Source organism: Mastigoproctus giganteus, chromosome 8 (genome assembly GCF_048544385.1).
Source record: "Mastigoproctus giganteus isolate SK-2022 chromosome 8, ASM4854438v1, whole genome shotgun sequence".
In the NCBI taxonomy this organism is placed as follows: domain Eukaryota; kingdom Metazoa; phylum Arthropoda; class Arachnida; order Uropygi; family Thelyphonidae; genus Mastigoproctus; species Mastigoproctus giganteus.
In genome coordinates this window covers 126,314,077-126,328,124 of record NC_143582.1, presented here as the reverse complement: position 1 = coordinate 126,328,124, position 14,048 = coordinate 126,314,077, and the positions used below count along the sequence as shown (strand labels likewise).

The following is a 14,048-nucleotide window of genomic DNA, read 5'->3' as shown; positions in this document are numbered from 1 at the left end:
CCAGTATTGCATACACTGAGATTTAGTGCCTCTAAAAAGCTTTCAATTAGGCTACCCAGTCTATCTAATTTAGGAGAGCCCTCATAAGGGGTGGTGCCCGTTAAAGTCCCCTAATATACAGAGAGGTGGAGGTATCTGTATAAAGAGATCTTCAAGATCTTTTAAAGAGTAAGTGCAGTTTGGCAGTAGGTAGATTGAGACAAGTGTTATTGCACTATGGAGAATTATACAAACAACAACAGCTTCTATTTCAGTTTGTAGTGGGATATGTTTAGTTGGGATCTTCGAGTTTACTAAGATTGCTACACCACCACCATGGGCAACATTAGCTGTATTTCGATCTCTTCGATAAAGGCAATAGTTCTTTATCAAAGGAGAAATTTGAGAGGTTAGGTAAGTTTCCTGTAGACAGAAGGCAACTGGAGAATATCGGTTAATTAGGTATTGAACATCATCAATGTTGCAACGAAAACCTCTGCAATTCCATTGTAAGATACTGTAGTTCATTTAAGTTTAGTTGAGGATGATTCATCTGACTGTTTTTTGTTTGAGGAGTATTTTTTCTGGTCTTTTTTTGGGAAGCTGGGCATCCAGTATCCATAGTGTCATTTGCATGGAGTTCTAGTATGGGTTCTTCATGATCTGAGTGTACATCTACTTCCATATACTATTAGTGGATGATTTAGGTTTCTTGTTGTCTTTAGCAGTTTTTAATTTTTCTTTGTCATGCAGGACTGTCCGAGTATCAGTTAGGATGCTGATTGGAGTTTTGGTCAATTCACTGGTTTTAGTTTGATGTGTGTCTTTTCCAGAGTTTGATAATGTATTTTTAACCCAATTAGCCAGGGCTGTGCTTGGAGGTATTGATACATCTCTTTGTACTGCTGTTGAATTAAAGCTTCGAGTGTGAGACGCATATGAACGACTGGGCATGGTCAACATAACCTGTTTGCATGCCTCAGGGTATGTGACTTTGTGCTCAATTTTATATTTTTGAATTTTCTTCCCTGTTTTCCACATTTCACAAGATTTTGAAAAGGCTGGGTGACTTTCTTTGCAGTTGGGGCAAATGGGACTTGATGCTGAATAGTCTGCTTGTGTATGTTCCTTGGAACCACAAATAGGACAAATAGCTTCTCCTCTGCTTCTTCTCCTCCATGCTTGTTGGGAATGTCCATATTTTTGCATTTAAAACAACGAATGGGATTAGGGATATAAGCCCGAATTCGGCAGTTTAAATAGCCAGCTTTTACTGAGGATGGCAAATCCGGGGTACTGAAAGTTAAAATGATTGATCTAGTTGGGACGAGATTTCCATCTTTTTTAGTCATTATGCGTTTGGTGCTGATTAATTTTTGATTACCCAGTTCTTGAACTAATTCCTCTTCAGATATTGTAAGTAGATCCCATTCGGTTATAATGCCTTTCGGGGAATTTAAGGTGTTGTGTGGAGTAATAGATACTGGCAGGCCACCAAATGTTGTTTTGAGCAGCCACTCAGAATGTTTGGAGTTGGCTGTTTCAATTAATAGGTCTCCAGATTGCAGTCGTTTAACCATTTTTGGTGTTCCAGCAATGGATTCCAAAAATCTTTGGATGACGAATGGTGATAATTTACCGACAGGCTGGTTGGAATGAGAGTGTATCACCAGAAAGTTTGGCATCTTATTGCACTGCACTTCTCTTCGGAGCCTTTTGGTTTGCTTAAGTCATCATCACTGGGTTTATCTAGCCTTGAGTTTGAAGGTTCTAGAGCTGGATAGTCGTTTTTATCCATTGTTACTCCTTTTAGCCCTGGAAGATAACTTTTCCCCCAGGTTACCGGCCCCGCCACGGGGAGGCAGGAGCAGTGCCGCTCGGAGCCAAGCATTTGAAGTGTTAGTTGATTAGTAGAACTAGAAATATAGGAAAAAGAAAGGTGTGTTTCTTTACTGTGTTCTAACTTGTGGCTTTCAGGTATAGAACTAGTTTTAAAGAAAGACTGTTGATAGAAATGTAGGAACTTAAAAGGAAATAACTTCAATCACTTCACAAGAGCGCTCTATATATCACAAGAATATTGCTTGGCCTCGAAATACGCTTGGCACCCGGGGCCAGTGCAGTTAAACTTCATTCACAGCATGGGTTTGTTAAGGGAAGATCTTGTGTGACCAATCTGAAGGTACTATGATGTATTCACAAAGGAACTGGATGCAAAAAATAATTTTGATATGATATACTTGGATTTCAGGAAAGCTTTTCATACTATTACACATAAAAGATCTCCTGTACTGGAGCAGTGTGACATTAAGGAAAAGCTACTGCTATGGATAAAGGGATGGTTGACTGGGAGAAGGCAAAGGAGTTGTCATGAATGGATACTGCTCTACATGGATTAATGTTATTAGTGGAGCCCCACAGGGTTCAGTGTTGGGCCAAATTATTGATGAGGGCATATCAGGCTTAATGTCAAAGTTTGCGGAACACAAAAGCTGGCAGGGTGGTTAATGACAGTAATAAAGGTATGCAGGTGCAATAAGATTAAGAAAAATTACACAGAAAAGCTGAGAAATGGCAATTGTCATTAACAAATGTAGTACCTTGTCAATGCAAGGCAGATATAGGTTGCAGAATAGGTGAGTGGAAGTCTGCTTTCAGCCATTGGGAGGTTGATTGCTGGAACAAGCTTCCATCTGTTGTTGTTGTTGTGTGGAAGTGGACAGGTCAAATAAATTAAGGAAGAACTAGACAAACTATTGGAGGGGATGATGGATAGGTGAAATAGGATTTTTTTTTTTTTTTTTTTTTTTTGGCTGATGCTGTATAAGTGTATTTTCTTGCATCATTAGCCACTATTAATACTAATACTAATTATAAGTCGAGTGAGGAGGAGCTTTTTAGGAATGCTGGATTTCACACGAAGCTCATCTCTAGATGTGTCACCATGTAGCCAATTTCAGCCATAACTTGAAAGGGCATAAAGTTCATGTAGACACATTCCAACAGAAGGCATTTATGGATCTGAAGAACAAGTTGACAACTGCTTTTGTACTGGTACATCCAAGGATGAGTAAGGAGTTTGTTTTGTTCTATGATGCCAGATATAAGGCCACTAGATGCATAACTGAGTACGAAGTAGATGGCCTGCTGCCTATGAGAGAGAAGATTGAAAAATATAGACAAATATCTCCATTAAGAGGGAGAGTCTTGATATAATTTCACCTCTAAAGCACCTTTAATACCTCCTGTTCAGTCAAAAAATCTTTTCAATTCTGATCATAAACTTTTATTCTCTGTATCAAGAATGAAGGGGAGGGAAAAAACTTGTGTAAGAGGTTGCTTCTAGCCACTTTACCACCTGCAAGCGGCAATCACTAGGAAAGCTCTCTGATAGAATGGATCCCTGAGGATAACCACAGCAGATGGACCTTGTAACGAACTGATTCTTAGAAAACTATAACTGAATAACTGGCAAAGTAATTGCACAGATGATGGGAGAGCTGCTGGGAACAGGGAGCTTCATGAAGAAATAGAGAACACTTCCCCACAAAAGGGCATTGAAATTTTTCTCAATGCCAATGTAAATAACCAGAACATTTATAGATAGAATTAATAATGAGGTTGAAGAACTCAACTAAAACATCCTTGCAACCAGTTCCCTATCTGAAACCATACTGATGACTTAGATGAAATGTATGATGGAAGTTGCTGTTACAGTAGTGAATTTAGAAGAAGCAAGGCACTGTTAGTACTGTCCAGAAAACATTCAGTTTCAGCACAAAAATATTCTGGAGGGGAGTGAACCTAATGATATGGAAATTTGAGTCTCTACAGTTGAAAACTGTTCCTCATGATAGTCCTATTGGATTAAATAAATAAATAAAAAAAGGTAGTCCGTGATCATTAGCATTAGTAGAGGCATTTGATGCAAGAAAGCAAGCTTATGCAGCATCAGCCAAAAAAAAAAAAAAAAAAAACCCACTTCCACTTCACCCCTCTGTTCGTTCAAAATACCTGTCCAGCTGAGCCTTAAACTTATTTAGGCTATCAACCTCCACCACAAGGGATGGAAGTCTGTTCCACCAACCAACCACCCGCTGGCTAAAGGCAAATTTCCGCACGTCTATCCTACATCTGTCTTTCCTCAATTTGAATTTATGCCCTCTCAGGTTATTTTTCTGAGCTAGAGGAAGAATCCCATCAGCATTGAGCATGCTTAAACCATTCAAGGCTTTATACACCTCTATCAGATCACCTCGCTGGTGCCTAGTCTCCAGACACTGTAATTTGCAAAACTTAAGCCTTTCTTCGTAAGAGCACCCCCTTTGTTCTATTCACTAATCTTGTTGCCCTTCTCTGTACTCGTTCCAGCAGCTCTACATCCTTCTTGAAATGAGGCCTCCAGACCTGTATACAGTACTCTAGGTGTGGCCTGACCATTGCCTTATACAATGGAATAATCACCTCCTTATCCCTGCTGGAAAAATTCCTGTATATCATTGACAATACTCCATGAGCTACTCTTGCAGCCCGTCTGCACTGCTCAGAGAACTTCATATCTGCCTGCACAACCACCCCCAAGTCCCTTTCATTCTCTACCACTGTCAGTGTAGTACACCACAGAGTTGATACGTTGCTCTGGGGTTGCTGTTTCCCATGTGTAGTACTTTACATTTGTCAATGTTAAACTTCATTTGCCACCTCTCAGCCCATCTGCTCAACCTTTCCAGATCCTGTTGCAGCAGCATAGTGTCAGTAGTGTCCTTGACAACCCTGCCAACCTTTGTATCGTCTGCAAACTTTGACATTAAGCTTGATATACCATCATCAATATCATTTATAAATACAGAAAACAATAATGGACCCAACACTGAGCCCTGAGGGACTCCACTAATAACATTAGTCCACGATGAGCAGTGTCCATTGATTACCACTCTCTGTCTTCTCCCCCTCAACCACCCCTTTATCCATAGCAGCAATTTGCCTCCAATGTCACACTGCTCCAATTTGTGTAGCAGTCTTCCATGTGCAACAGTATCAAAAGCCTTTCTAAGATCCAAGTATATAATATCAAAGTTATTCCCTGCATCCAGTTCTTTTGTGACTGCATCATAGTATCCAATCAAGTTGGTCAGGCAAGACTTCTCCTTAACAAAACCATGCTGTGTCTGAGCTATAACTGAAGTCTTGTCTAAATGATCCTGCAGTGCTTCTTTAACCAGTGCCTCCATTAATTTTCCTGGAACAGAAGTTAAGCTCACAGGTCTATAATTACTTGTGTCAGCCTTTGATCCTCCTTTGTGAATTGGGGTCACATTTGCACATTTCCAGTCTATGGGTACCTCCCCTGAGTCCAAGGAAGCTCTCATAATTATGACTAAGGGTTTGCTTACTTCCTTTGCTGCCTCCTTTAATATAACTGGATAGATCCCATCCACCCCGGGTGCCTTTCTTGTGTTTATCTTCAACAGTTTCTCCTCCACTTTACTCCCAGTTATTTCAAGATTCTGTAGCTAACTGCTAGAGTTGAATACACCTCTGGCATTCCCCTCGCTGAATAACTCCTCATGTGTGAATGTCGATGCAAAATATTCATTTAGTTTGTTAGCTACCTGAGCAGGATCATCAACAGTTGACCCATCAATATCAAGTGGACCAATCTGATTCATCCCCTTCCTTCTAGAGTTTACATAAGTAAAGAACTCTTTGCTGTTTTTCTTTGCATCCCTTGCCAAGAATTTCTCGTAATCTGCCTTCGCCTGCCTAACCTCCTTTGTAACTTGGTTGCATATCAACTTGTATCTATCATAGGCTTCTGTGTCATGTGTTAATTTGTAAGTATCCCATGCATTTTTCTTCTCTGCCATATGCCTCATTAGCTCATCTGACATCCATTTTGGCCTAAACCTTGAACAATATTTCTTAGTTGGTATGTAAAGCCTAGTAGCTTCCAAGATAAGATCATATGGTAATGTCTATGGTAATTGAATACGAAAATGATTATAACCTAAACCTGGGCTTTTGTATGTGGTGCAGATGCCACTGTATGGTGAGTGATACCTACATATAATAAATAAATAAAATATATCCGCCATCAAAAGCAAAGTACAGACAATGAAGCTGGCAGTTCAATTATCTATTAGTATCTTTTATACAGCAAGTACTATTACAAATATCTCATTTCTCAAAATATAATGTTGAAGTTAATATTTTTCATTAGAAACTGAATAAAGATATAGAATACATTTTTAAAGGTCAGCAGCAGACTAGCAGACTGACAAAGCATTTTAGGAAAATAAAAATTAGGCTAAGGTAAAGAAAGCCAATGTGAGAACCATGGGGAAACTTCGGTAAACTTACTGGTCAAACTCGTTTCCTGCTACCACAGTTTCTCCTGACATTCTCGGTAAACAGATGTTGTGTATTATTAGTAGTGGCAGTAGAAGTTGATAACGATCTATTGATTAGTTTTTTTCATTATTAAAAGCTGATTATTGAAGTTCATGAATGGGCTGAAATTTACTTATTTAAAATCAGGTAAACACTCTCAAGATTGCCTCAGCCTTAGGGTGTTTATCCCTGCCTTCCACTGTTTTAAAATAGGAAAATGACTTCTATTGCCACTACCAATAACATGCACCATCTGTAGAAGTCTTTTTCTTATTTTAAAACAGCAGGAAGAGAGGTATAAACACCCTAAGGCTGAGGTAATCTGGAGGGCATATCCATAAGTAAATTTCAGCTGCAAAGGCATTACACTCATGAACTCCAATAATCTGCTTTTACAAATGTGAAAAAACTAATCAATACATTGTTATTGACTCCTACTGCCACTACCAATAACACGCACCATCTGTTTACAAAGAATCCAGGGAGAAACTGCGGTAGCAGGAAACAAGTTTGCCCAGTAAGTTTACTGAAGTTTCCCGTGGTTCTAATGTTGGCTTTCTTTACCTTCACCAAAAATTCTTGTCTTCTCCTTTTCTATACTTACTTACCTTTCCCCCCTTGAAATAACTAACTGTTCATGGGTAGATATATAACTCTACATTTTTTGTGCATGGGCTCCTGGGAGTACAAACACAGTTCTTTGTTTTCACAAGATCATTTCAAATAATGCATCTTTTTTTTAGCATTAGTAGAGGCATATGATGCAAGAAAGCAAGCTTATGCAGCATCAGCCAAAAAAAAAAAAAAAAAACCTTTCACTTCACCCCTCCGTTCATTCGAAATACCTGTCCAGCTGAGCCTTAAATTTATTTAGGCTATCAACTTCCACAACAAGGGATGGAAGTCTGTTCCACCAACCAAATACCCACTGGCTAAAGGCAAATTTCCGCACATCTGTCCTACATCTGTCTTTCCTCAATTTGAATTTATGCACTCTCAGGTGATTATTCTAAGCAAGAGGAAGAATCCCATCAGCATTGAGCATGCTCAAACCATTCAAGGCTTTATACACCTATATCAGATCACCTCGCCGGTGCCTAGTCTCCAGACACTGTAATTTGCAAAACTTAAGCCTTTCTTCGTAAGAGCAACCCTTTGTTCCATTCAGTAATCTTGTTGCCCTTCTCTGTACTCGTTCCAGAAGCTCTACATCCTTCTTAAAATGAGGCCTCCAGACCTGTATACAGTACTCTAGGTGTGGCCTGACCATTGCCTTATACAATGGAATAATCACCTCCTTATCCCTGCTGGAAAAATTCCTGTATATCATTGACAATACTCCATGAGCTACTCTTGCAGCCCGTCTGCACTGCTCAGAGAACTTCATATCTGCCTGCACAACCACCCCCAAGTCCCTTTCATTCTCTACCACTGTCAGTGTAGTACACCACAGAGTTGATACGTTGCTCTCAGGTTGCTGTTTCCCATGTGTAGTACTTTACATTTGTCAATGTTAAACTTCATTTGCCACCTCTCAGCCCATCTGCTCAACCTTTCCAGATCCTGTTGCAGCAGCATAGTGTCAGTAGTGTCCTTGACAACCCTGCCAACCTTTGTATCGTCTGCAAACTTGGACATTAAGCTTGATATACCATCATCAATATCATTTATAAATACAGAAAACAATAATGGACCCAACACTGAGCCCTGAGGGACTCCACTAATAACATTAGTCCATGATGAGCAGTGTCCATTGATTACCACTCTCTGTCTTCTCCCCCTCAACCACCCCTTTATCCATAGCAGCAATTTGCCTCCAATGTCACACTGCTCCAATTTGTGTAGCAGTTTTCCATGTGCAACAGTATCAAAAGCCTTTCTAAGATCCAAGTATATAATATCAAAGTTATTCCCTGCATCCAGTTCTTTTGTGACTGCATCATAGTATCCAATCAAGTTGGTCAGGCAAGACTTCCCCTTAACAAAACCATGCTGTGTCTGAGCTATAACTGAAGTCTTGTCTAAATGATCCTGCAGTGCTTCTTTAACCAGTGCCTCCATTAATTTTCCTGGAACAGAAGTTAAGCTCATAGGTCTATAATTACTTGTGTCAGCCTTTGATCCTCCTTTGTGAATTGGGGTCACATTTGCACATTTCCAGTCTATGGGTACCTCCCCTGAGTCCAAGGAAGCTCTCATAATTATGGCTAAGGGTTTGCTTACTTCCTTTGCTGCCTCCTTTAATATAACTGGATAGATCCCATCCACCCCGGGTGCCTTTCTTGTGTTTATCTTCAACAGTTTCTCCTCCACTTTACTCCCAGTTATTTCAAGATTCTGTAGCTTACTGCTAGAGTTGAATACACCTCTGGCATTCCCCTCGCTGAATAACTCCTCATGTGTGAATGTCGATGCAAAATATTCATTTAGTTTGTTAGCTACCTGAGCAGGATCATCAACAGTTGACCCATCAATATCAAGTGGACCAATCTGATTCATCCCCTTCCTTCTAGAGTTTACATAAGTAAAGAACTCTTTGCTGTTTTTCTTTGCATCCCTTGCCAAGAATTTCTCGTAATCTGCCTTCGCCTGCCTAACCTCCTTTGTAACTTGGTTGCATATCAACTTGTATCTATCATAGGCTTCTGTGTCATGTGTTAATTTGTAAGTATCCCATGCATTTTTCTTCTCTGCCATATGCCTCATTAGCTCATCTGACATCCATTTTGGCCTAAACCTTGAACAATATTTCTTAGTTGGTATGTAAAGCCTAGTAGCTTCCAAGATAAGATCATATGGTAATGTCTATGGTAATTGAATACGAAAATGATTATAACCTAAACCTGGGCTTTTGTATGTGGTGCAGATGCCACTGTATGGTGAGTGATACCTACATATAATAAATAAATAAAATATATCCGCCATCAAAAGCAAAGTACAGACAATGAAGCTGGCAGTTCAATTATCTATTAGTATCTTTTATACAGCAAGTACTATTACAAATATCTCATTTCTCAAAATATAATGTTGAAGTTAATATTTTTCATTAGAAACTGAATAAGGATATAGAATACATTTTTAAAGGTCAGCAGCAGACTAGCAGACTGACAAAGCATTTTAGGAAAATAAAAATTAGGCTAAGGTAAAGAAAGCCAATGTGAGAACCATGGGGAAACTTCGGTAAACTTACTGGTCAAACTCGTTTCCTGCTACCACAGTTTCTCCTGACATTCTCGGTAAACAGATGTTGTGTATTATTAGTAGTGGCAGTAGAAGTTGATAACGATCTATTGATTAGTTTTTTTCATTATTAAAAGCTGATTATTGAAGTTCATGAATGGGCTGAAATTTACTTATTTAAAATCAGGTAAACACTCTCAAGATTGCCTCAGTCTTAGGGTGTTTATCCCTGCCTTCCACTGTTTTAAAATAGGAAAATGACTTCTATTGCCACTACCAATAACATGCACCATCTGTAGAAGTCTTTTTCTTATTTTAAAACAGCAGGAAGAGAGGTATAAACACCCTAAGGCTGAGGTAATCTGGAGGGCATATCCATAAGTAAATTTCAGCTGCAAAGGCATTACACTCATGAACTCCAATAATCTGCTTTTACAAATGTGAAAAAACTAATCAATACATTGTTATTGACTCCTACTGCCACTACCAATAACACGCACCATCTGTTTACAAAGAATCCAGGGAGAAACTGCGGTAGCAGGAAACAAGTTTGCCCAGTAAGTTTACTGAAGTTTCCCGTGGTTCTAATGTTGGCTTTCTTTACCTTCACCAAAAATTCTCGTCTTCTCCTTTTCTATACTTACTTACCTTTCCCCCCTTGAAATAACTAACTGTTCATGGGTAGATATATAACTCTACATTTTTTGTGCATGGGCTCCTGGGAGTACAAACACAGTTCTTTGTTTTCACAAGATCATTTCAAATAATGCATCTTTTTTTTAGCATTAGTAGAGGCATATGATGCAAGAAAGCAAGCTTATGCAGCATCAGCCAAAAAAAAAAAAAAAAAACCTTTCACTTCACCCCTCCGTTCATTCGAAATACCTGTCCAGCTGAGCCTTAAATTTATTTAGGCTATCAACTTCCACAACAAGGGATGGAAGTCTGTTCCACCAACCAAATACCCACTGGCTAAAGGCAAATTTCCGCACATCTGTCCTACATCTGTCTTTCCTCAATTTGAATTTATGCACTCTCAGGTGATTATTCTAAGCAAGAGGAAGAATCCCATCAGCATTGAGCATGCTCAAACCATTCAAGGCTTTATACACCTATATCAGATCACCTCGCCGGTGCCTAGTCTCCAGACACTGTAATTTGCAAAACTTAAGCCTTTCTTCGTAAGAGCAACCCTTTGTTCCATTCAGTAATCTTGTTGCCCTTCTCTGTACTCGTTCCAGAAGCTCTACATCCTTCTTAAAATGAGGCCTTCAGACCTGTATACAGTACTTAAGGTGTGGCCTGACCATTGCCTTATACAAGGGGATAATCACCTCCTTATCCTTGCTAGAAAAATTCCTGTATATCATTGACAAGACACCATAAGCTACTCTTGCAGCCCATCCGCACTGCTCAGAAAACTTCATATCTGCCTGCACAATTACCCCCAGGTCCTTTTCATTCTCTACCACTGTCAGTGTAGTACCACAGAGTTGATACGTTACTCTGGGGTTACTGTTTCCCATATGTAGTACTTTACATTTGTCAATGTTAAACTTCATTTGCCACCTCTCAGCCCATCTGCTCAACCTTTCCAGATCCTGTTGCAGCAGCATAGTGTCAGTAGTGTCCTTAACAACCCTGCCAAACTTTGTATTTTATGAAAACTTGGACTTTAAGCTTGATATACCTTCATCAAAGGGTCTTGGAGAAACAATGGAGACTTCAACATGGAGCACTGCTGTTTTCTCTCTGGATCATAAGAGTAAACACAGGTCTTATCAGTTATTACAGCTTTTGGAAAAGATGTCATCATAACCTTTAGGCAACCATTAATGTGCACATGTTTTTGTTTTGGTATTAGCAATCTTGAGTCCCAATTTACACAGACATGACTTACGCAAAATAGTCATGTCTATGTTATGAATGCTATCTAAAGATATATACATGACAGCAGCAAGGCTTTTCAAAATCATATATCTTCATGCACTGTAGCAACCACAGTTCATTTTCTTATTGTGTTGATGTTTTGACTGGTTACTGCAGATGCTTGAATGACAGGCCTACTGACCTTTGTGACCGACTTTCACCCACCTTTAATTTGTTTAAACTACTATCTAGCTGTGCTTATAGGGAACACATATTCTCTGTAAAACTTCAGTACAACTTTTTCTGGTAAGAAAATTTTACTTAAATCTATGATAAAATTTAAGAGAAGCATACTGTTCTTCAGCAATAATGGCATGGGCAAAAATAATTTAGCATATTTGAGCTACTGCTATGCCAAATGCATGTCTGGAAGATTGCTACACATTTGCGAGTGCTTATGTAAAGGATAGTTCTACACAGTAAATTAGAAATATTTTGAAGATTTTTATTATTATTATTATTTTTTTTTCTTTTGAAAACTTATGATCCTTATCATCTGAAGAACCCTAAAACTTTTATTCACTTAGAAATGCATTTACATCATTTAAAACTTGTACTTTTCAAGAAAATAATTCTCAGATATTGTCTCAAAACAATGTACTGAACTTACTAATTTCATCTCTGCTCTTATTTTTAAAGCTTGCCATTTCCTACCCCCCCTCACGTAAACAAAGAGGATATCCTGGTATTCTTCGATGTAGTTCACATTTATCCTACAAGAAAATATGTGAAAATTAAAAAGAATAAAGGCGTCAAAAATATCATGTGCCATTATTAAAAACAATGAATGATATCTATTAGTCAACTGCATGTTGGTGGCTTGCCAATAGATAGCTCTAAAGCTATCCAAAGGCAAGGCAAGGCAAGTCTGTTCATACAGATTAATGCAGTTTGTACTGACTTAACATTATATGCTGCCTGGCCAAAATATCAGAAACTGAAATGGATATCTTTTAGGACTTCCAAAAGCCTGAATTACACCTTGAATTAATGGAAAAAAAAAAGGTATCTGGTATAATTTTAAGCAACCACTGCAGCAATAATTCCTCTAGCTTTCTTCAATGACAGATATAGCAGACTATATGCCTATATATCACATTTCTATTGTCCCTGATTTTTTTTAACTACATTGTATATTCAAATCTGGAGAGTGGGAGACACCAGGTAAGCAGATGGATGGACAAAGATATAATAATTGCCAGATTTCTATTGGTCTGATTTTAATGAAATCTGGGATGACTCAAGAAATCTTTCTAAAGAGCCAAATATAAAATTTTATAAAAATTCAACATTATTACCTTGAAATGTGTCCTTAAGAGTAACAAGTTAGTTAAATGTACAGCACTTTACACTTCAGGCATATTAACAGAGAGTAATAATTCGTGATTTATAACAAAAAAAAAAAGAAAAAGCAATAACTTTTATACCTGAACCAAGAACATTTCATTTCTGTGCATCCACTATATTGCTTCAATCAGCATATGGCAACAAACATGATACTTGGTGCTTCAGTTATATGGTATTTAATAAAAATTCTGTGAAAAAGTCTCAGACTGCAGGAAAATTCACAGATATATAAGTCAGTGCAAATGCATGTCTATAAACAGTAAATTAACAAAGTTATTAGAGTGGCATCATTTCATTACATCTCATATTGTGAATGCCTTCACAGTGAGTATCCTATTCAGTTATACTTCAAATAAGTAACACTTCCCCAATAGAGAAGGCAATTATTACCTTTCTCATTGATTATCAACCACTACCCAGATGGCCATTTCAGGAATATTTAACCTTTCATCGGTGGGGTGATAAGTATGGTATAATATCTGATAACCCAGTTTTGATGGTATAATATCTGATAACCCAGTTGTGAAATTAAGTCCACAATGTGAGAGATGCCAAATGGTGTTTAGTAGTTTAATACTTAATAAAAATTCTCCTGCAGTCCGAAGCTTTTGCCCTGAATTTTTATTAAGTATTACACTACTAAACATTATTTGGCACCTTTCTTATTGTGGACTTAATTTCACAACTGGGTTGTCAGCTGTTATACCACCAGGGTACCTACCCACCCACCCATAGATGAAGGGCCAAACAGCCCTGAAATGACCATCTGGGTGATGGTAACCATTGAGAATAAATGACAATAGTCTTCTCTATTGAGAAAGTGTTACTTATCTGAAGTATAACTGAATGGTATTTATATGTATGAAAGAAAGAAATAATAATTGCCAAATTTCTATTAGTTTGATCTTAATGAAATTTAGGAAAGTTCAATAAATTCCAAAGGAGCCAAACATAAAATTTTACAAAAATTCATTCACTGAAAGTCAAGTTATTACATGAAGATGAATGGACAAAGAAATAATAATTGCCAGATAGATTTATATTGGTTGGATTTTAATAAAATTTAGGTTGATTCAATAAATCTTTCAAAAAGAGCCAAATATAAAATTTTATGAAAATCCAGTCACTAGGAGTTGAGTTATTACATTTGGATGACGTGTTTAAGACAATAGGCACTTTACACAAATATGCTAATGCTTAAAAATGGAGCATTAAAGGCGATG

At 38.0% G+C, this 14,048-nt stretch overlaps 1 protein-coding gene across 3 annotated transcripts in view; it reads right to left on the bottom strand.

The window, feature by feature from the left end:
• The window catches only part of LOC150081810 (WD repeat and SOCS box-containing protein 1-like), a 193,487-nt gene that overhangs the window by 115,450 nt on the left and 63,989 nt on the right, over positions 1-14,048 (bottom strand). For 2 of the 3 annotated variants that reach the window (XM_090379714.1, XM_090379713.1), the window contains exon 3: positions 12,089-12,191. In XM_090379714.1, the coding sequence (XP_090235840.1) occupies positions 12,089-12,125 (37 nt within the window). In that variant the 5' untranslated portion in view covers positions 12,126-12,191. Of the gene's footprint in view, positions 1-12,088; positions 12,192-14,048 lie in introns of those variants that run through there. The other variant, XM_090379716.1, reaches the window with a different exon arrangement.